This window comes from Danio rerio, chromosome 4 (genome assembly GCF_052040795.2).
Source record: "Danio rerio strain M-AB ecotype USA chromosome 4, GRCz13ab, whole genome shotgun sequence".
Lineage (NCBI taxonomy): Eukaryota > Metazoa > Chordata > Actinopteri > Cypriniformes > Danionidae > Danio > Danio rerio.
This window is the reverse complement of record NC_141024.2, coordinates 36821602-36845921: the sequence shown is the minus strand read 5'-3', so window position 1 is coordinate 36845921 and position 24320 is coordinate 36821602. Positions and strand designations below refer to the sequence as shown.

The following is a 24320-nucleotide window of genomic DNA, read 5'->3' as shown; positions in this document are numbered from 1 at the left end:
CATTATCATAAACTGCCCCCTGGTGGCGAATATGTGTTTCGCTTCATCCTTGCATTACGGTGGAGTGGGCGGAGCCTCGTGAATGACGGTTAATTTTTTCAAACGAGGAAGTGAAGTGAAGTCAAGTCCGCCATTTCATCTTCTTCTTTTTATCGGGTAAGTTATTATTTTAAAATCATATTTCTGATATATTTGTCGTCAGGTAATGTTTTTATTAGTTAAAAAAGCCCCTGTTTTGAATAGTGATAAAACTGTAACTTATATGTGGATAATATGGCTAAAAACTGATGGCTAAGAATGATGGCAGCCGTCAGTTCAGTAACGTTAATCTGTTAAGTTGATTGTGCTCGGGGTTTTAACAAATTCATTTAAGTTACAATTGTCCTTTTACGCTCGTCATTCCCAATTAAATGATCAATAAGACGTGTTATATGAAGAACAGCGTCGAAACGGGAGCTTGAATGAATGAATCAAATGCTGTCCGTTTTATACAGTTGTTATTGGTGCCGAGTTCTGCTTTTGTACTGGTTTTAGCTCAAACACTGAACGAACAGTCTCTTTTTGGTAACGTTAATCCTAATGATCTTGATTTGCTTGTTAATGTGTGTTTTATCAAGTTTCAGCAAACGTTTACAGAGTAACGTTATGTGGTTCATGCTGGCCACTGTTGAGACTGGTCTGCATTAAAAAAAATTTAAAGCAAAAACGTTTGAAAAAAAAAATCCACAGTTGAAACATAATGTGTTAAATGACTTATGAAGGAAATTAATTAGCTAAAAAAGAAGGCTAAGTGTGTTATGAAATATTAAACCTTGTTAAAAAATAAAATCAATTGTGTTAAATAAGCTTAAAATCCATATCTTATGTTTTATATTACTTTAAAACGGCCTGGAAACTGAATTGCACCATTAATCTTGTACATATGTATCAAGTCCAAACAAATGGTTTTGTGGCAAGTAAAAATAATATTTTTATAAATTGATTGTATTGTATTAATTTGTTACAGAAAAGAAAGGAATCATGCAAGGATGCAAGCTGAAGTAAAGGACAACTCTCACATCAGTGCATTACTAATTGTTTGACTTCATCATCAAGCACACCAGGTACAATATTGTACATATTTTGTAACTTGTATATGTCAGACTGGTTGTTGGGAACTAAAATAATATATTTTATGTTTTATTTATTATTAAAATATTACAAGATTTATTGCTGCTATTTTATCACTGTGTGAGGTCATAGCTTATTTAAAATATCTATTATTAAAAAAATCTAATTTGAAAGAAAGTCTAATTGTTTCCACAAGGTAATTTATTAAACTGTTTTCTGAAAATGTAAAATTTGAAAGTATTGGTGAGCTGGAAAAACAGTCTGTTGACGTAACTTTTATTTTTATCTTATCTTTTTATTTTATGTTAATAAAATAATAATATGTTAATGTTAGTAGATTAATTTACCTTGGATCGCATGTTTCAGTTATAATTTCAGAGTGAAAAATATAAAAGAAAACCATTGAAAACAATGGCATAATGATTTTGCTTGTTCACAAGAGGTACTTGATTTATTTTTCCTGTAGGGATACATAAGTTTTTAAGACTAATGCTTGACACTTAAATTTTAAAGGGATAGTTCACCCAAAAATAATGACATCTTTTATCCTCCACTTGTTTCAAAATATTTTTTTTTGTTCTGTTGAACATAAACTCAGGTGGTGCGGTGCACAGTGGATAGCTCTGTTGCCTCCCAGCAAAAATGTTTCTGGTTCGAGCCTCGGCTGGGTCAGTTGGCATTTCTGTGTGAAGTTTGTATGTTCTCCCCGTGTTGGCGTGGGTTTCCTCCAGGTGCTCCTGTTTCCCCCACAAGACATGCGGTACAGGTGAATTGGGTAAGCTAAATTGTCCTTAGTGAATGTGTGTAAATGAGAGTGTATGGGTTTTTCCCAGTGATGTGTTGCAGCTGGAAGAGTATCTGCTGCGTAAAAAATGCTGGATAAGTTGACTGTTCATTCCACTTTGGTGACCCCAGATTAATAAAGGGATGAAGCTGAAAAAAAATGAATGAACACAAACCCAGTTTTTTCTACTATGTATATCAATAGTTACAGGTTTCTAACATTCTTCAAAATATCTGCTTTAGTGTTTAACAGATTCAAACTGCTTTGAAACAAGTAGAGGATGAATAAATGGTGGCAGAATAGTAAACTATATCTTTAAATGTTTTATTCTGTATGTTATGTGTATTCATATTTGTCTTGTCTTTTGTCATATTGTCCTTTTAGCTCAGATTGTGATGGACCTGGAATGCGACACCAGTTACTCTTAAAGCCTGATTTATACTTCTGCGTCAGGGGACCGGCATAACCCACGGCGCATGCAACGCGCGTGGCTGTGCATTTATACTTCTGCGCGCTGTCTCTGTCGGTCTGCATTAACACTTCCGAAACGCTAGTTGGCAGTGAGGTTTAAATGTTCCTCTGTGTCGAGTTTCTTCGCTGCTTTTTTGCTTTTCCTGAACACTTCCGGGATGTACAAGTGGCTCAAACTCGCTCATTTTGAGGCAGGAACCGGTGGACGTACAACAACTTTAACTATGAGGTAAACACAAAACAAAACTTTCTATCCGGAGCTCCTTCACGGTACTCCACACTTGTAAACAATCGCTCGCTCACATTCGCGCTGCTCTCGGTCCCGCCCAGACTCGTCAGCGCTACCAAGCCGACCAATCACAGAGCTTACACTAGGCGTCGTTGCGACTTGTAGTTACATTTTTTGAGAAGTGCACGTCAGTGACGGCTACGGCGAAGGGCTATGCGTCAGCGCCATAGCATACGCCGGCGTTTGACGCAGAAGTATAAATCAGCCTTAAGTCAAGAACCAAATGAAGCACCAGAGTACAGATTATGGAGGTATCTGAAGTTGAACTAACTGGAAGCAGGGAACCATACTAATAAAGTTCCTTAAGGTAAAAGCACCTGCTTTATTTTGATAGGAAGTATTTTTTTATAGAGTTCTATTGTTTTATTCTTATTCTAATTTTATTTTATTCATATACTGAATTGAAGTCATTCAAATTTCACAACAAATGATTTGCAGATTGAATATAAAATATAATGACATTTTAATGCATTATTTCTTTTGGTTATTCTTTACATCTATATATGGGCAAGTATTTAATCAATGAAAATAATTTTAAACAACTTAACTAAACAAATTACTCTGTTGGACCCTAATATTTAAAATAGCAAAATCCTCAAACTAACACACACTCTTGTGAATGCATTCTCACATTCATACACTCAAAAACACACATTCATACAACAGTCTGTCTCAGTCTGACTCACACACAACATCCTCTCCCACATATTTTTCTAGCAAACCTCCACCACAAGCTTGTCCTTTTATGTTGCTTTTATTTCAAATATTTTAGAGCATGATATAGTCCAGGTTTTTAATACTAAGTATTTTTTTCCATTCAGCAGGTTCCTTGTAAAGATTAACCCAGGGAAGGATCGAAAGTGGAGAAGACCAGATCAAGAAAGACTACATCAAGATCTGCGGTCAGTTCAAAGGTACTTTCACTAATTACCAAGATTTCAGACTATGAGTTGATGGAGAAAACTTTGAGTGTCAGATCTTCCTACATCGCCTAGCAAAAATTCTTCCCAGTGTCTTGTAGTAGAAGTGATGTAGTCAATCGAGTTTACATTATTTCGTAAATTGCTTTCTGATTTAATAAAAAATATATTAACCAAACTTGATTAATGTAAAAATTTTGATGAAAAGGGCATGTTTTACTAGAGCTTTTAGCACAAAGGCACCCCCATCTTGGAATATTGCTCTGTCTGACGTCACGGGGTTGGTATGCTAGAAACGTTTTTGAATGAGGTATTTGTATGATTTATACATAGTCTGTCTTAAAGCGTCACTAAATTGTACAGGCATTACAGGTCAAAGCAATCTGTTGTTACATTTATCAAAATAAACAATAAGGCTCTTAAACACTGCTTTGAAAAATGTAGAAAATGTAAAACAAATATTTCAAATATTTTATAATATTAATAATATTATGAGGAAGTATAAAACCTTCCTAAGCTTGAAAATATACCAAACTTCCTTAAAGGAAATAAACTTCCTTTGTTAGTGCAAATTCCTTTTTATGTAGTCTTGTAATTAAACAATTAAACCATTCAAACAAGTTTTGAATTTTCCAAATGTAACTAGCTAAAATAGTACCATGTACTTTTACTCTGTATTAGTATTATTTACTAAAATTAGTTTTATTTTAGCAATATAATAGTATTTCTAGTCCTTTAATTTAATGTAATTTAATTTTCAGTTCTCTTTCCATCTACAAAAACATTAAAAAAATAATTTCACAAGCACATTTAAAATAGGTTTAATACTATGAAATATTATATTAATATTATTTTTTATTTTTTATAAATTGATAGGTAGTTCCTATGGAATGTTTTTATGTATCGCTGAGAATACATTTCAGGTGTTCAATACGTTGCTTGTCAGTCTTACAAATAAAAATAGGTGCTGAAAAAAGTGCTTAAAAGTCCTTAATTTTAATCGAGTTGTGCCTGTATGTACTCTGCAAACAGCACCTTTTAATTGTTGTCTTCTCTGATTTTCAGGATGTTTTGCATTGGACTGTTTTTTTTGGCTTTGACCCTTGCTTGCCCCTGACCTCACTCTTGGACTGCCCTGTTGGATTTTCAGTTTATTTAATTAAAAAAAAATTTTTTGGTTCTGGGTAGATGCTAATAAATATTTAATTGTAATTATTTAATGTAAATCAAAGGCGGCAACACCAAGGCTCCAAAAATACAAATTTATTAAATTAAAAAGGCTGACACAGAGCGTAAAATGTTTCGAGCCGCCGGCTCTTCATCAGACAAATAATTTTTCGTTGTAATTTTTTAAATAATATGTTTTTGTTAAATATGCGATTTCTGTGTTTGTTCTGTCTACTCGAACTTGTTTATCTGGTTTCTGTAATTATCATTTGTTTATTTGACCCTTGCCTCGCCTCTGATCTTGTTTTTGGATTGCCCTTCATATATCTTTTTAATTATTGGTTCTAGTTATATGGTTATAAAATATTTGTTAATTTAATTAATATGCATTATATTAAAAAATACATATAAATATATTTTCTGTGTTTTTTTCTGTATCTATTTATCTAATTTGTATATACATTTGTGTTTGTATGTTCTTCTTATTCTGTATATCCACTTACCTAATTTTACCTTTTATATATATATTTATTTGCATTTAATTTGTGATTATTCTATATGCATTTATTTATCTAATTCATATATTTATATGTATTGCATTGATCAATCTGTTGTTGTTTTTTTTGTATGCATCTATTTATATAATTTATATAAATTATATATTTGTATTTATCAATTTATATGCTTCCTTTGAAGCAATTTTTTAAATAAAGCAATTTAAACTAAGCATTCCTTTTAATGTGATTTATATAGCTACCAAATGTAGATGTCAGCCACATCTAACCCAAAAGTCAGCCGCAACTGAACAAGATCTGGGCCAGATCTGTGAAATTGCATGGGCCGCATCTGGGCCAGATCTGAGAAACTGCATGGGCCGCAGCTGGGCCAGATTTCAGAATTTGCATGGGCCGCAGCTGGGCCAGATCTAAGAAAATGTATGGGCCACATCTGGCCCAGATATGGACCAAGCTTTTTCTGAGATATGGCCCAGATCTGGTTCAGTTGTGGCTGACTTTTGGATCCTTATGACAGCCACAATCAGGTTGAGACATCGCCGTCATTCCGCGCTGAATGTGGGCCAGAAGAAAGTGGGGGATGTGGGCCATATCTGGGCCAGATGTAATTTGCTATCAGTGACCAGCATGGGATTGCTGGTCACTATCAGCGCCAGCATCCCAGCTGCATCTCATGCTGGTGACCAGCATCCCAGCACCAGCATTCCATGCTGGTCACCAGCATAGCACCTAAATCCCAGCAAGACCAGCATATGTTGTGTTTTGGTGCTGGTGACCAGCATGGGATGCTGGTGACCAGCATGGCCAGCATCCCAGCACCAGCATTTCATGCTGGTCACCAGCATAGCACCCAAATCCCAGCAAGACCAGCATATGTTGTGTTTTGGTGCTGGTGACCAGCATGGCCAGCATCCCAGCACCAGCATTTCATGCTGGTCACCAGCATAGCACCCAAATCCCAGCAAGACCAGCATATGTTGTGTTTTGGTGCTGGTGACCAGCATGGGATGCTGGTGACCAGCATGGCCAGCATCCCAGCACCAGCATTTCATGCTGGTCACCAGCATAGCACCCAAATCCCAGCAAGACCAGCATATGTTGTGTTTTGGTGCTGGTGACCAGCATGGGATGCTGGTGACCAGCATGGGATTGCTGGTCACTAGCATACCAGCGCCAGCATCCCAGCAGCATCTCATACTGGTGACCAGCATCCCAGCACCAGCATTTCATGCTGGTCACCAGCATAGCACCCAAATCCCAGCAAGACCAGCATATGTTGTGTTTTGGTGCTGGTGACCAGCATGGGATGCTGGTGCTTGTATGCTGGCCACCACAGCATAACACCAGCATCCCATGCTGGTCACCAGCATAGCACCAGCATCCCATGCTGGTCATCACAGCATAACACCAGCATCACAGCACCAGCATCCCATGCTGGTTATCAGCATACCAGCACCAGCATCCCATGCTGGTCACCAGCATACCAGCACCAAAACACAACATATGCTGGTCTTGCTGGTGACCAGCAATGCTGGTCTATGCTGGTTTTTTCAGCAGGGCTTACACATACACAGAGTGTGGTAAAAGTTTCAGATGTAAAAACACACTCGATCACCACATGATAAGTCACACCGGAGAGAAGCTGTTTGCATGTGCTCATTGTGGAAAGAGCTTCACAACCAAAGCTAGCCTCATGAATCACACGAATGGTCACACTGGAACCACATGTGATCATTGTGGAAAGAGTCTCACATGCAAAGACTCCATAAAGCAACACATGAAGATTCATTCAAGAGAGCGATTTCGATGCAGTGAGTGTGGAAAGGGCTTTAAATATAAAAGAAGCCTCGGCAATCACATGAAGCTCCACAATGGAGAGCAAAAATGAGGCCTTGTCCAGCAGAGCTTACTTTACTTTACTTTACTTTCTTTTTTTGTCCACAAGTGGAAATTTATCTTTGGCTTCACCACACAACCACATCAGCGTTTACATTACACACATCACAGAAAAAACATTCAACACAAATACATTCAACGTCGTCACATATATAACATTAAAAAACACAATTTAAAACCCTACACATAATTAAAACCCAGTATTTAAAATTCTAATGGCACTTGGCACACAGGACATTTGATACACATTTTTCTTTACTTGAGGTTGCCTAAAACGTCTTTTTGATGGCAAGAGCTGAAATTTGATATTTAAGGGATGCGAACAATCTTCAACAATGATGTGTGCTTTCTGTCTAATTCTCATTGAATAAATTTCATTTGGTTGTTTTTGCGCTTTACCTACAATTGTACTGCCAATTTTTACTACTCGACACAGTTTTTGCTTTTCCTTCATTGGCAACAGTCCATTCCATGCTATCATGTTAAAACTCACAACACTTTCAACCAAGTTCTTGTATACCATCTCAAGGACATCTTGACTCACACCAAATTGTTGTAACCTCCTAATGAGGTATAATTTCTGCATTGCTTTTTTAAAAAATGCACTCTGCATTTGCAGCAAATGTTAGTCCACTATCAATAAGTGTTCCTAAATATTTAAAACAGTCAACTGTCTTTATTTCATGTCCCTCAAGGACCAGCGGTTTCAACCCTTGACTAAGAACTTTTTATTTCTGCTAATTATCATCCCCTTGGTTTTATTAAAATTGATCTCCAGTGAACTCTTTTTACACCAGTTTTGGAGCATATGTATATAATTATAGTATAAGGTATCTCCTTCTGTTCCTATTTTAGTCAACCGTCCAACAAGTGCCATATCATCTGCATATTTAAATAACTTAAAACCTGAATCCTGGATCTTAAGTTCATTCGTGTAAAGAGAAAATAGTAAGGGTGATAAAATGCTTCCTTGCGGAACTCCTGTATTTTCAATCATTGTTTTAGACACCATTTCATTAACGACTACGTTTTGAGGACGATTTAAAAGGAAATCTTTAATCCACCAAATAAAATCACCATTCACTCCTAGATCAAGTAGTCTTTGCAGGAGAATATCTATCCGAATTGAATTAAAAGCTGAGCTAAAATCTATAAATAAAATCCTTACATAATTTGTGGTCTGTTGAATATGTTCAGCAGCAAAATCACACAAAGTTGTTACAGCATCGTCGGTGCCCCTCTTTCCCCTATATGCAAACTGAAGGGGCCCAAATCGTTGATCACCTTGTTCCAGATGTCCCTTGATAATACTCTTTCCATACATTTACCCAAAATAGATGTAAGAGCTATTGGTCTAAAATCTTTTAACTGATTGGCATTGGATATTTTGGGTACTGGAACAATTTTTGTTTCTTTCCATAAATTTGGAACCACTTTACAGTCTAATGAAAGCTGAAACAAACGGGTGAATACACTAGATAGCTGAAAAGCACAATCTCTCAACACGCGACCTTTAAGCCCATCTGGGCCAGGTGCTTTATTTGGCTTTGTACTAGCAAGACAAGCTGCTATTTCATACTCTTTAAGTTTAATGGGCTCGTATGCAGGAATATTAGAACAGATTTTATCACATTCAATTTTACATTCCTCTTTATCAAACCTAGCAAAGAAAATATTTAAATCTTCTACCATAGGTGCACCATGTGATAAACATGCCTTTTTCTTTCTTCCCATGACACTGTTCATTCCTTCCCATGCCTTCTTAGCACTACCTTTAAATAATTTATTCTCAATCTTGTCTTTGTATGCTAATTTGGCTTTCTTAATTTCACCCCTGAGTTCCTTTCTTTTCTGTCTAACTAATTCAATATCCCCATTTAAAAAAGCTGATTTTTTTTCTTATTTACACATGTTTTAAGATCATTTGTAAATCATAACCTATTATTTGGGTACATCTGAATTGTTTTAGTCTTAACACAATTACTTTCACAAAAACTTATGTAAGATGTAATAGTATCAGTACATTTTCACATGCATCAAAAACACTTGCCACTCAATACTTTCAAAATAGTCCCTTAGTTCCTCTTTGCTCTGATCTGTCCATAATTGTATCTCTTTAGTCACTGGTTTTTCTTGTTTAAACTTAGCTCGATATTTGGGTAACAGGTGTATGATGTTGTGGTCCGACCTCCCTAATGGAGGGTGACACACAGCTTTATATCCGTCTTTTATATTGCCAAAACATTTATCCAATATGTGTGTTGATCGGGTCGGATAGTCCACATACTGATGTAAAGTAGGCAAATGGCTTGATAACTCACATAAGTTCATATCCCCAAGAATTAAAATCGGTTGATCCAATGAACGAGCCAAGGCATCATTATAGCTGTCTGTTATTTTGCTTGCAGCTCCTCATATTTTGGACCAGGAACGTATGTTAAAATGAAAGTCATTTTAATTAATGTAAGGCTGTCTCCAAGGATAGAATGGGATAGCATCTCGGAACAAGTGTAAAACTCTTGAATACATATCAAGTTACTGGAATGAAACCCTTTGAACCTGAAGATTTAAACTCAATAACTGAAGAGGGGTGAAGATGTATCAGGTTGTGAGAGTTTCTACAGGGCTGCAAGAAAGCAAAAACCCTTTATATGTGTTTCAAGGTATTATGAACTGAAAACCAAATTTCTGCATACTGCAATCAAATGGTCGGCTCTGAAAGGAGAATTAGAAGGATTAGGGAGGAGAAAATGTTTGGGGAGATGCAGGGAAACTGTCCTACACCCTTAGATTGTGTTTTTGATCATTTACATTGTTTGATTGTCACTCCCAATTTTACAAAACTTGCTGGTGAATGAAAGTCCACCTAAACTCGGCCGGTGTGAACTTGCAATGAATGAGTGAGCGACTGATGCAGACTCCATAAAGCCCTGATCAGACTATACAATGCCATTTGCCAGTTGCCACGGATCAGATTTGTGTCAGATTATGAGATTTTGACTTGATCAAATCTTAATGTGTTGTAGGTAACAAATGGAGACTTTGGTTTCAAAACACTACACATTTATTTTGATTGAATGATCTGAGAAAAGAAACAAGTTTTCTTCATGAAGACAATTAAACTTTCTGTAGACAACTGGTTTCCTTTAAAGAAATGTTCATGTGAAAACTCCCACATTACTACAAAAAAATCAGTGTATGGGAAACCCAGTATCTCTATTGTGAATGAGAACATGAGAGATTTGTTAGCTTACATGCTAATTCCAGGACTCAGCAGACTACTGAAGGACATCAGCTATCTGTAAATTCCAATTACTATTAATATTTAATACATATTGTACTACTCATGTGCACTGACAGATTATATTGTGTGCTGTCTGCAAGTGGTGTGTGTGTGTAGGTTATAGTTTCAGGTTTATTGTGTTAAAAGTAAATTATTTTAAGAGTATCAAGTTATTTAATTATTAACATTCTGATTGTTCCTATATATATATATATATATATATATATATATATATATATATATATATATATATATATATATATATATATATATATATATAAATTAAAAGAGGATACTTTTATTAGGCCTTTCATAAGTCTAATAATCTCAAAGTCACACTTTAAAAGAAGGTCCAAAAACCTGCATTTACAAATGAAGAATGTTTTGCAAAGCATAAAAGGTTGTTAACCTGTACAATTTTTTTAGTTACACCAAATTTAACTTGTTTATTTTAAAAAGGGTTTACATGGATATTGACATGAGACATTCTGTATTATGCACTATGTATTATGAGTCATGAGTAGGGCCAGACAGAATCTGTCGACGTTTTTTGCTATTTCTGCAAAAAATTTTGATAAAAATCTGTTAATTTCTGCCAAAATATTTTGGGAGTATCATAACTAAAACCTAAATATGTGAAACAAAGAATAATATCTTTTAAACTTTTATTTAATGTTTAAAATGCAAATCCAATTAGATTGACTTTATCTGGTAAACAAGAAAGAAAGAAAGAAAGGCTCTCCCCATTTTGTTTGTCTACCTTTTTGTTTATTGACCTTGAGTGTTTTTGTTTGTTTGTTTTCTTTTTTGTCTTTAAAAACCACCTAACAGCAGCATTTTGCTGACTGAAGGGTGGTTATGTAGTGTGTTTTATTTTTAATCATGGACAGATTCCCCGGCAACGACATGGAAATGGAGGGACTTGCACGAAAGGATAAAGAAAATGGGCTGGATAACAGACGAAGAGATAAAGAAAACGGACTTGACAACAGACAAAGAGATAAATAAAATGAAGAGCCTGGCCAACGAAGAGGTGAGAAAGGTAAGGATAAGCAAGAGGTACAAAGAAGAGTATGCACAAAGGAAGCAACAGTAACTGTAGAAGTAGAAAATGTAAAAGATGCAAGAAGATTTGATATAACCAAAGCAGTCACGGAGCTGATTGGAGCAGGAAGAATTCTGGCGGTGAGACCCAAACAAACAAAGGGAGTATGAAGTAACAATGGAGACTGAAGATGACACTGAAATTTTAATAGACAATGGATTGACAATTAAAGGAGTGAAATCTGAAGTACGGAGGTTACAAAACAGAGACTATGTTGTTTCGTTCAAGCATCTGCCTATTTACCTAGCAGATGAAGAAATTTTAAGCAAGCTAGAGAGATGGGGAGTTTTCCCCATATCTAAAATTAAAAGAAGATTGTATCCTGGCACAAACATATAAGATGGAACAAGGTTTGTAAAAAACAGATTTCCGGAAGAGACGGTCTCCTTACCATACAGTACCAAAATCGAGATGGCGGAAGGGCCACAGCACTTTAGAGTCATGCACACCAATCAGGTAAAAACCTGTCGACTATGCATGAGCTCAGAAAATGTGATGAAGGAACGCCCAGAATTCAGGTGCTTCAAATGTGACGAAAGGGGACATTTCGCAAGGACCTGTACAGCGGTGTGGGGCCCGGATTGTAAATTGGCCCTAATACCTGCAGGGAGCTTGTCACGCTGAGTTGACTTTGTCCGCTCGATTGACCAACGCGTACGCCTTGTTTTATCGTTGCAGGCCTAACTTCGCTGGGGAAAGCACTTGTGGGGTTTCTATAGTGTAGTGGTCATCACGTTCGCCTAACACGCGAAAGGTCCTCGGTTCGAAACCGAGCAGAAACAGTGCTCTTCTTTTGGCGAGAAAATAATAGCATCCACTGCCGCAACAGCAATGATCGTCGACAGGCACCCAATCAAAAAAGGTTATCTGCCTAATTTGTGTGAAGGTTTCCGTAGTGTAGTGGTTATCACGTTCGCCTCACACGCGAAAGGTCTCCAGTTCGAAACTGGGCGGAAACAACCTCTGGCTTTTATGACAATTGTCAAATCAGGCTTCTGTTGAGTATTGACGTTCACTGAAAACATTCTTTCTGCAGAGCGGTGTGAGGCTAGAAGTTTGAATTCAACTCAGTGTTTACCTCCCCTCGCGGTGTCGCAAACTTGCGTAGAATCTGATTTCTTTTAGCTTTGTGTTGTGCATGAGCAGGTGGCCAGTGCGTTTGCGGGCCCTTCACGGTGCAGACCGTACAAGACAGCTCTATAAAAAAAAGACTATTAACTACTTGAAGCAGCACTGGCCTATTGGTTTCCGTAGTGTAATGTTTATCATGTTTGCATTACACACTAAAGGTCTCCTGTTCGAAACTGGTCGGAAGCATACAATTAGCGGACCCCTTTGTCCAAAGCGACATACAATAGTGGAGGTATTCAACAATACGAGGCAATGCATACGAAAAAGGGCTATTTATTCCAAGTAATTTGTTTGTGCTCAGGGAATTTAGTGCTGGAGTAGGAGTTTCGTTTTCTTTAGAGAGAGGGATATTCACCGGGGTTCGGGTGTACTCTGAAGAGATGGGTGTTAGCTGTCGTTTGTTTAAAGGACACCAGTGTATCCGTAATCCGAGTGGGAATGGGAAGGTGATTCCACCAGCGTAGAACATTGAATGAAAACATTGTGGAAAGTGACTTTCCGTCACTCTGCGCTGGCACCACAAGACAGTGCTCTCACCCTAACCGGAGGCTCCTGTGGTTATCACGATGGCTTTACAAGCGGAGGGTCTCCTGTTAGCAACTGGGCGGAAACATTCAGATTTGCTTTTACCCACATTCTCAATTGGCTCTCTGCTCACTGGATGATCCACGATACAAGGGCATGGATCTGTCAAATGTCATGACTTGACGTTGTACGAGGATTTGACGAAAAAATGCCCTGCAAACCTTAAAAAGCAATGCCATCCCAGGACAATTCTTTTGATCCCCTTTCAGTGCACTTGCATTAAAGCCCGCGTGATGCGGCACTTTGTCAGTGTTACTGTATCATTCGGACATGGGGGCAGAGAGTTAAAGACTTCAGCCTGAGCGCACTGCCGCAGGCTCGGTTTGTCAGAAGTGGGATTCAAACTGTAGGGATAGTTTACAGTTTAACCTAAAGAATAACCAGTCTGGTAGATGAAGAAGAGCCGGAGTCAGATTTAAATAAATAAATCAAGTTTACTGAAGATAGTTTGCAGTTTCATCCGCAGAAGCCAGCTTTGCCGCTCTGCTTACAATCACCAATCAATAACAATTATACTCTCACATAACGTCATTTACTGCGTCATACATATAGGTGTTCTAACATAATTTGGTTAAAACACAGCTAGACTAGGAACATTTCCACGTGAGGTTCGTGCGTACAATTCTGAACAATATCTAAACATAAACGTCAGACATCCTTTAGACTGATTAGAGCTGACTCCAGACCTGTGAAATGGATCAACAATCAAATAGAACACACACACACAAAGTATAATCTGTTTCTTATCCAAGGCTGAGTGTATTTTAGCCGTCTTTATCAAAACTGTTTAAAAAACGGTATAATCTACATTCAGACGGTTATAATTCCTTACCACACAAAGTCTATCTTGAATAAAAAGTAGAATCACTTTAAAAGAATTAACCGTAAAAATAGCAAAATCACTTTAGACAATATTAACTAGTAGAAATAACAATAGAAACAGCTGCTTCCAGTCCTCAGCCCTCAGTTCCTCTCAAGGTCTCCATGACCTCTGACCTAGATTGGTGGTTTCTGAAAATAGTTATAAAGAGACAGGCAAATGCACTGAACATTCTTATATTAAGCAATGTGTTAACTTATTAATTAAAATCGATTCACAGTTAAATACTGAGAAACAGGATGATGAAAAGGATAAACGGTGGTCCATGATAAGACGGATTGGAAAGCAGAAATCCGAATCCTTCAGTCGCCTCTTTTGACCAGAATGGAGTTCAAACTCCGCTTCCGGTCAACCAGTGAGGTCATTAAGGAGAGTGAAAATGATGACTCATGCTCCCTTAATAAGAACACAGAGTTTCTTCGCCCCTTCTTGGACAAGCTGGAACCTAAAAATTCCAGTCCCCAAGCTAAGGGCTCTTCCACTCTTCACCCACAAAAGGAGTTCACGTTTCTCATCATCTGTGGGATTAAGGGTCCTGCAAGCTGAAGTGAAAACATACAAAAAACAACAGCAGACCAAAGTCCAGAATGTGAACACAAATGCGCAAGCCCTAAAAGTCCTCCAGAAGTAAACAACTCGTAATTTCCATCGATACTTCCTCTGATGCATCTACAACTTGCTCCAACTCTAAATCCAAACATACAGGCCAATTCTAAGGCTCAGAGATTCTCTGATCAGACACAAAAGGTCATCCACTCGACCTAAGCCACACAGGATTCAAATTCATGACCTGCAAAAAACATTTTTACCTTTACCAGTTTTAAAACATTCATCAGCGTGTTCTGTAACTTCAAATTAGAATAATGAAACATTTTTACATTAACACGCATTAAACATGCCAACAGCACAATAGTCCAATTCAGCACCATTACCATGTTTAATTATCACCTCGCTGAACTCCATGTCAGTCAAGTCCACTTAAAATATCTTTTCATTCAAATAATGATGTGATTGTAGTGATGCAACACATTCCTCTGTATTATTGATAGGAAGTGTACAAGCACCCTTGTCCTGGCCATAAATGAGCCAAAATCACCTTTAACCTTTATCACAGTTAACAAACTAATATCAAATCCACTCTCTGGAAGCCGGGCTAAATGAATAAACACTGTTATTGCACTCCTGACATTGAGCCAGACCCTCAGTCACCTCAAAGAGACTAGATATAGATATAACCTGTTACCTAGAGACCAAGAAAGATGTAATGGTTTTCACAAACTATTAATCCAATTCATTAACATGCAATAAGAGGGATTATGAATCCATTTCTTTTGTTCCCAAATTTTAGGGGTTTAACACAATTTTAGTCTAATTCAACAAAGATTAAACATAAGTCTGTCAAACTCAAGCATCTTTTAACAGAAATAAGACTAAACCTTTTAATTATCTTCTCAACTTGTCATTTGTACCATATTACTTTACTCTGACTAAACCATTCAACATAATCAGAAGCAGACACCTTGTATAAAATTCATTCGATTCTTACTGTCTGGTCAATTAGAAATGCTCACAGGTTAGCTATTCGCTCAAACTTTTGATTATTTGAAAATCTTTCATACCTGTCATTTGACAGTGAAACCTGTTTGAAAGCATTACCAATTGAACAAGAACAGACTGATTTAACAATTCTATTCCCACATATAATCAAGACTCTTGCTTGGATATGGACTACTAAATTTTCATTCAAAGGCAGTCTAAGTTTCTGTACAACTTGTCAGTATTCACAATAATAATATTAACTTGAGTTGACTTGACTGCTTAAAAATGCTGTTAAAGTTGACGCTGCATTTCTGTTTAATAAAATGTTCATTTTCGCTGCAGCAGTATAAATACTTCTTTCTGAATTCTTACATCAGCTATTTAACCATCAGATTCAAAAACTTTCATTCAACTTTATCTCTCTGTTCTACACAACATCCAAACAATTATGTTCCTCTACCATTGAGGACACACACACATAGACAGAGAGTGATTTACTGCAGCATTTGCCTTTAACACAAATGACTTCAACTCAATTATCTGTGTATTTTTCCTATGCTAGAGTGAGGATGCTTTCTGGACTATTGTGGTTAGTGTCTTAGCCAATGTCACTGTTTAAATGCCATCAAGTCTAAAATATTTACCTAAAACATTCAGATAGAAAAGAGTTAACTGTAATTAACCTTTGCATTCTCAGTAAATTTAGACATGTGTTTGTAACCTAATATGCATGGCAGTCTTTAATTTCACAGCTATAAGCTAATAAAATTATTATTATTCCAGAGAGTAATCTGAACCAGGAAAAGAGGTAATTATTAACCATTGCAAACAAAGCAGGATAACCAATCCATTTAAAGCTCATGTCATGGTCTGCATCATCTTTTCCTCAGATTAACTCAGCATTATAGACTTCTGCAATGTCTGGCATTTCGCTTATACAATCTGTAATAATATAACACTCATTTCAAGAGTTCACACTTAGCTGATGATTGATTATAAGCAAGTTTGGCATGCTGTCCCGGGAGAGAGCCATGAGCTCGAAGGTTCTTGAGCCCTGGGCTCCCTCCCGTTTGGAGGAAGAGAGGGGAGCCTCGAGCTCAGGTAGATCTCGACAACTCCCCTTTTTATAATAGCTAAAGATTAAGATTGAAGGCTATTAAAAGATATGCTGCATTATTAGATTACCTGTATTGAAATTTAGATTTAACGATTAACTTGTTGTACATGTTTTTGGAATGTGGGAGGAAACCGGAGAACCCGGGGAAAACCCACGCAAGCACGGGAAGAACATGCAAACTACACACAGAAACGACCACCGGCCTGTTAAGGAACTAGAACCGGTGACGTTCTTGCTGTGAGGCGACAGTGCTAGTCACTGAGCCACCGTGCTGCCCTATGGAGGGAAAGGTGAAAAGGTAGGGGTGGAAGGGGGGATTCTTCAAATCGAAGATGACTGTAGTGAGAAAACCCTGGCTCTTTATAGTGGTTAGGAATGGCCTGATTGGTGGATCAAGCATGCTAATGCAGGACCAGCCGTGTTCAATCATAATCACGTGCTCCTCTCGAAATTAGTTTATGAATAAACTTCACTTCAAGAGTTCACACTTAGCTGATGATTGATTATAAGCAAGTTTGGCATGCTGTCCCGGGAGAGAGCCATGAGCTCGAAGGTTCTTGAGCCCTGGGCTCCCTCCCGTTTGGAGGAAGAGAGGGGAGCCTCGAGCTCAGGTAGATCTCGACAACTCCCCAAAATGCTCCGCTCGGGACAGCAGCCGCGTATTTGAAGAACCCCCCAAAAGGCACAGGAGATTAATGCCATATCCGGCTGCTGAAAAGTGATACAGAAATAGCTTGGAGGAGCAACAGAGACTGGTGTGGGTGTAAAAATTAACTGAAAGTGCTTATGTATGACTATGTGTGCTCCCGGGTTCTGTTAATTGTAAGGACCAGCGGGAGAGTGAGTGGGGTAAGTGTAAAGGTTTAAAACATATGTGGTGAGTTTCGTAAAGGTTTAGTATAGTAGTGATGGAAAATAAAGCTGTAAGGTTCTGCGGAGCTGTAGCTGCAGATGAGAAGCGGTTAACTGATTAACCGCTTTGGCAGTCCAATGGGGAGTGTGTCAGTAGTGGTATGGATAAATGGTAGTGTGCGTGAGCTCCGGTGGAGCGACACTGCTGCAACAGTGGTGCAGGGGGGATGAAGCTCGGCTGAGCGTCTCTGCGACTGCAGAGGTGCGATGGTAGTCAGTACTAAGGGGAAGAATACGCTTCTGCAGCAGCGTTTTAACTGCTTTAGCAGTGCTGGGAGTGACAGAAGTGGTAAAAGTGTAATGGAAGTGTGCATGAGCTCCAGCAGAGCGTCACTGCTGCAGCAGTGGTGCAGGGGATGTAAATGATGCTCGGCTGAGCGTCTCTGCTGCTGCAGAGGTGCAATGGAAGTCAGTATTTGTAAGGGAAATACGCCTCCGCAGGGACGTTTAACTGCTTTAGCAGTGCTGGAGAGTGTATCAGTATTGGGTTGCTAAATGAAAGTGTATATGCGCTCGCTGAGCGTCACTGCTGCGGCAGTGATGTGGAGGGGAGTGATGCTCGGCTGAGCGTCTCTGCGACTGCAGAGGTGCGGTGGTAGTCAGTCCTAAGGGGAAGAATACGCTTCTGCAGCAGCGTTTTAACTGCTTTAGCAGTGCTGGGAGTGACAGAAGTGGTATAAGTGTAATGGAAGTGTGCATGAGCTCCAGCAGAGCGTCACTGCTGCAGCAGTGGTGCAGGGGATGTAAATGATGCTCGGCTGAGCGTCTCTGCTGCTGCAGAGGTGCAATGGAAGTCAGTATCTGGAAGGTAAATACGCCTCCGCAGAGACGTTTAACTGCTTTGGCAGTGCTGGAGAGTGTATCAGTAGTGGATTGCTAAGTGGAAGTGTATATGCGCTCGCTAAGCGTCACTGCTGCGGCAGTGATGTAGAGGGGAGTGATGCTCGGCTGAGCGTCTCTGCGGCTGCAGAGGTGCGGTGAAAGTCAGTTTCTAAAGGGAAGTGCGCTTTGGAGAGCTGATTAACAGCTGTGTAGCAGATAGGAATCAGGCACAGTAGACTAACTCTGTGGCTGCAGGGGTGCATAGGTATTCAGAGTCTGGTGCATTATATGTGTGAAAGCAATACATGTTCCCGCTAAGCCTTTACAGCTGTATTATAGCGGGGAGTGTGGTGATGGAAAATAAATTGATACTACAATGCAATGTAATTAAGTGGAGCTGCTGTAAAGGTGTGATGGTGGTCAGTATGTAAGCAATACGAGTTCCCGCTAAGCCTTTATGGCTGTATTGTTGCGGGGAGTGTGGTGATGGAGAATAAATTGATGCTACAATGCAATGTAATTAAGTGGAGCTGCTGTAGAGGTGTAATTGTAGTCAGTATGGAAGCAATACGAGTTCCCGCTACGCCTTTACGGCTGTATTATTGCGGCGGAGTGTGATAATGGTTAAATTTTTTGAAAAGTGTACATGTGAGCTTTTAAAGAGCTTCACTGCTGTGGCAGTGGGAGCTTGGGGCTACCCCTGTGGGAGTCCGAGCTGCGGAGAATGAGTGCAAGTGAAATTAAAAAATTATGAAGAGAAAGAGAAGGGAAGTTTAATAAAATAAAAAGGAAAGTTTAGTAAAAATGAGTCCTATGCAACTAAGACAGAAAGTAGGAAGAACAGACAGAGTCGTGCTGCTTGGAAACTAGGTTGAAGTCTGCAACCGAGAATCAGCTGGGCTTCTCTGAGGAAATATTGGCTGGGGCAAATTGAGGATTTAGAGGTGTTAGAGGACCAATGACAGAGTTTATATCTGTTGTTGGAAGACTGTTCAGGCAGGGCGTCACTGCTGCAGCATTGGTGCAGGGGAAAAAATAATCTCAGCAGAGCTTCTCTGCAGTTACAGAAGTGCAATAAAATCAGTGGTGCAGAGAATTAAGGCTAAACAGCCGTCTCTGCAGTTGCAGCTCAGGCAAAGCTTAACTGTTGCAGCAGTGGTGCAGAGGGAGAATAAGGCTCGGCAAAGCGTCTCTGCAAGAGCAGAGGTGCAGTGGTACTCAGTATTAGAGCCTCACACGGAAATACTAAGTACTATTAGCAGTGATATTTAGAGATGAAAGTGAAAAAGGGGCTCAGCTAGAGCGTCACTGCAGTTGCAGTGATGTTAATGGGGTGTATAGTTAAGTGGAGCACCTAAACAGTCGATATTAGTAAGTTTTGAGTGCTCCCGCAGGGACGTTAAATACTGCCTTTAGTGATATGTAAAGATGAAGGTGAATAAGGCATATGCTAGAGGGTCACTGCGGTAGCAGTGGTGCTTTGGGTGTGCAACTCTGCGGAGCATTTCTGCGGCTGCAGTGGTGTAGTGGGCCAGTATGGAGGCAACTTGTGCTCCCGCAGAAGCATTTACTGCTGTATTAGTGCGGGGAGTGCAACGATAGTGGTATTTAGAAAATTGTAAGTGTATGCAAGCTCATTTAGAACGTTCCTTTTGCAGCAACTGAAACTCAAGACAACCCCTGAATTGGTCGGAGCTGTGGTGAATGAAAGTGAATAGAAGAATAGGATAGTTTAAATTTGGAGAGAAAAAGTTAAAGCTAGAAAAACAGGGAAGGGTAGTGAAGGAGCTCCTATGTTAAATAGGAAGGGAAATAGGAAGGAAATGACAGAGTCATACTTCATACCCAATAATGCATGATGGTGGAAGTTGGCTGGAGAGGATCGGCTGGGCTTCCCCGAGGTGGTATTGCTCTTCTGTGGTGTAAAAATGCTAAGAGGTTTAGAACCAGGGCCGGAGTGGGACACCTTTTCAGCTCTGGAGTTTCAAGCCTCAGACCAGCCCACCTCAGTTCACGACTGACTATATTAAAATAAGTAAATAAATATTTCCCAAATCAGTTTCTAATGGCACTATCATGTCTTTTTTTTTTTTTTTTTTTTTTTTTTGAGAAAACAGCTGCTTTAGAACTTCAAATGTTCTACAACCCTAACAGTATTATATGTCTTATCAAAAAATGAAAACACTAAATTACTCTAGCAAGGATCGAACCCAGGTCCGCAGCGTCTTAACCTAACGTGCCAACCACTCGACCACAACAAAAGAGAAAAGTTGTGGTAAAATAATGAATAAAAAGCTGTGGTCAAGTAAATGAATTAAAAAAGTGTCACTGCTGAGAGCAACAGATTCTGGAGCTAGGGACACCGGCCCTCGCGGCCAAAAAAAAAAAAAAAAAACAGACCGGCCCACCGGGAATTCTCCCGGTCCTCCCGATTAGCCAATCCGGGCCTGTTTAGAACAGGTGTGTGGGGGAATGGATATCATCCTGCATCCCTTCATCCTGCGAAGATAGATCAGATATGGTTAGGTGTATCGTTGGATTGAAATGTCATACTTAGTTCAGAAGACTTAAATTAAAAAGGCTAGTGTGAATATGGCATCGAGGGTGTGGGCTATGTGAGTGGAAAAGTGTCATTTGCAAAGAGTGTAAATGTATTTAGAAATGGATGTGGAGTGTAATAGGTTGGATGAGGGTCAGCTTCTGCAACCAGCTGACATGATCTCTGAAATGAGAAAAACAAGAGAGAATCAGAAATGACATTACAACATGGTACATGTATGGCAAACACAATGAATTATTTTAGCTGATAACCATGCGGGGCGTCTTAATAAGAGCATGGGCAACTAAGTGTGGAAGTGCCTTTGTTAATGCATGGTACGAAGCCTCATTGTCGCAACGAGCAAAGATAGTAGAGGTAGGCATTTGTCCCTCCTAAGGATGGCATATTAAATGGGAAATCTGCTCGTCTAGTGATCCTGATGTACCTCTTGAAGACAGGGTAGGTGGAATTATAGTGGAGTTTAAACCCCTTGGTTTGTATCTAACGCAGAGTCAATTGATGAAACATCAGACATGTCAGAAATGTCCTCCTCTCATTCGTGGAAGTCAAAGCGGGAAGTTTGTTTCTTTGCTGTTTTCACATCTAACCAACTTGCCATTATAAGCTTATGGCTTATAAGTGTATGGACATGAGTCACTGGGGCATATTACGATTGGACTTTTCTATGCCTAATGCGTTGAATGTTTTTCAGTAGCAGAGTAAACTTTTTAGAAGTTAAACTGCTATCAGATGTGGCAGTTTTTTTTTTTTTTATTTATTATTTTTTTTATACATTTTATAATTATTTATTTTCTTTATTATTTATTTATTAATTTATGTATTTATTTATTTATCATCTGCCAACATCAAACCCTGAACTTAAAATTAATGTCACCATTTAGTAGTAATTGTGTAAATGTAATGATAATCATTCATGAGCTTGTCATGAGAGAGGGTGGGACCATCTCAAATTTTTGAGAGTTCATTGGATGGTGACGCTTCTCCTTTCAGCTATTGGCTCGAAGGAGTGTCAATCAAAGTTGCAGAAAAAGGCTGGCGGCCATTTTGTTTGCCAGAGAACTAGTGTTATGATAGGAGACGCTACTCTATTGAATGCACCACAGCGACTAGTTTGGAGGATTAACATGGATGTTTATCAATGAATGCATAAGTTGTGGACTGATGTTTTAAGGATTGGATTGTCTACAACCTTGATTGAGAGGTGAGTCATTCTATTCACGCTAGAATCATCCTTTAAAGATGGATGTTTAATCTTAGTTGTAGTTTGTGAGGCTTCCCCTTAAAAAGTGTCATGTATGTTACCGCTGGTGCACCCCTAGAAGAGAGTTCAGCTTGAATCTCAAGCATCGAGAGTTTAGGCAAAGTTCATGGATGGTGATTGAGTTTTTACTGTGATCTTGTTGGAGAATTGGGTTGAAGACACAGAGATTGCATTGTGTGAGGCAATTGAAGTAGAAGGTTGAGAAGTTGTAGTTGGATAAGTTGGTGTAGCTGGAGAAGTTGATGTAGCTGGAGAAGTTGTTGTTGTTGGAGAAGTTGATGTAGCTGGAGAAGTTGTTGTTGTTGGAGAAGTTGATGTAGCTGGAGAAGTTGTTGTTGTTGGAGAAGTTGATGTAGCTGGAGAAGTTGTTGTTGTTGTTGTTGGAGAAGTTGATGTAGCTGGAGAAGTTGATGTAGCTGGAGAAGTTGATGTTGTTGCTGGAGAAGTTGTAGCTGGAGAAGTTGATGTAGCTGCAGTAGCAGTAGCAGTAGCAGTAGCAGTAGCAGTAGCAGTAGCAGCTGATGCAGAGCAGTGTATTCTTCAAATCGAAGATGACTGTAGTGAGAAAACCCTGGCTCTTTATAGTGGTTAGGAATGGCCTGATTGGTGGATCAAGCATGCTAATGCAGGACCAGCCGTGTTCAATCATAATCACGTGCTCCTCTCGAAATTAGTTTATGAATAAACTTCACTTCAGAGGTTAGTGACAGTATTCATACAACAAATCGACGAAGGGAAGAATCATTCCCTCAGGACAATAAGCATTATTGTACCATATATATGAATATTGTGACAGCTCATAACTAAGTTTGCTTTAGGTGTTGAACTCGCACAAACTTATTCCTAAAATTCTTTGTCCAGTTTCAACTAGATTTACATGATCTTTTATCAGGTTTCAAAGTTTCCCTGTTCATAATCAATGTCTTTTCTGAGACAATCAGCTGGTGTGTTTTGTTTTCTTAATATTGTTGCTAAGCATGTCGATAACAGAAACAAAACACAACTCATGGCTTCACTCAGTCTCTGTCTCTCTGTTTTATGCACATAAATTTTCAATAGTCTTAGACTATAACATTAAAATGATTACAATTCAGAATCTTTAATCATTCAGCAACATTACAAATGTCAAAAGTTTGATCTCTTAAAACTCATTTGGAACTGTTTAAAGCCTAAGAGAATTTCTTGTAATTATTTTACCTTAACTGCTTAATTCCATTCAGCTGTGTTATCCAAACCATCTCACAGCCAGTATTTATCTTTAGCCAACACCATCTCGAAAATGTCCTTTGCCATGAATAAGGACCTGCATCAGTAAAATACTATGAAAAATCAGACACATCAGTTAAAAATCATCTCAGCTTCACATTCAGGAATTCAGCATTCTTAAAAATCAAACCTTATATATCCAGTGCTGTTAAAGCAGCCAACCACATTGATATTGGTAAAATTTTAAGAAACTGTACTGTCTCGAATGGTTCTTGAAAGCCCATTGCCATTATCTTTTTACCAATCATCTCCTTCAGGGTATCATACCCTGGCATAGTCCGTTGATGCTTTTCCCAAGGACAGACATGTCCTCAATAAAGGCAGGATTCTCGTGATCAGGTCTGGACGGGGCCACTGAGGCAGATTACTGTAACTTCAAACAGTTCCCCTCTAAGGATGCTTTAGGCCGATAGAGCATCACCACAGTCCAGCACTATCTTTCACATTAAACATCTCCCTTTTTCGGGTAGGTGCCCCAGGGTTTACGAGGGGTCCCATGCCTTAGGTTGTTTTCTGCTTTGGCCAAGGGAAAATCTTACTCGTCTTAGGGAACCCCCCTTCGTGCCCACCGGTCAACTGCAACTCACACTGCAAGCTCCTGTGCAGGCTTCCTCCTTGATCCAGAATTTACTACTTGGGAAAGTGCAGTCAAAAACCATGAAAGCCATTGAGACAACCTACTAGAATTTAAACATTGAGACAGGTTA

At 38.9% G+C, this 24320-nt stretch overlaps 1 protein-coding gene and 2 long non-coding RNA genes across 6 annotated transcripts in view; 2 read left to right on the top strand and 1 right to left on the bottom strand.

Moving 5' to 3' along the window:
- LOC148680292 (uncharacterized) overlaps window positions 1-24320 on the top strand; it is a 790608-nt gene that overhangs the window by 441050 nt on the left and 325238 nt on the right. The gene's annotated exons all lie outside the window — the stretch shown is intronic.
- On the top strand, window positions 85-5783 carry LOC110438085 (uncharacterized). Of its 4 annotated transcripts, XR_015483678.2 has the most exons (6): window positions 85-156; window positions 1007-1103; window positions 1709-1885; window positions 2279-2961; window positions 3476-3568; window positions 4640-5783. It is a non-coding gene; the product is annotated as an uncharacterized LOC110438085 (long non-coding RNA). The 4 variants fall into 4 exon arrangements; XR_015483679.2 differs by lacking the exon at window positions 1709-1885; XR_015942814.1 differs by having other exon boundaries at window positions 1709-2961; window positions 3479-3568.
- LOC148680294 (uncharacterized) lies at window positions 20372-23037 on the bottom strand. Its single transcript, XM_088650783.1, has 2 exons — window positions 20927-23037; window positions 20372-20547 (listed from the first exon to the last, which is right to left on the bottom strand). The coding sequence occupies exon 1, from the start codon at window positions 22994-22996 to the stop codon at window positions 22385-22387; it is 612 nt and encodes a 203-aa protein (XP_088506909.1). The 5' UTR covers window positions 22997-23037; the 3' UTR covers window positions 20372-20547; window positions 20927-22384.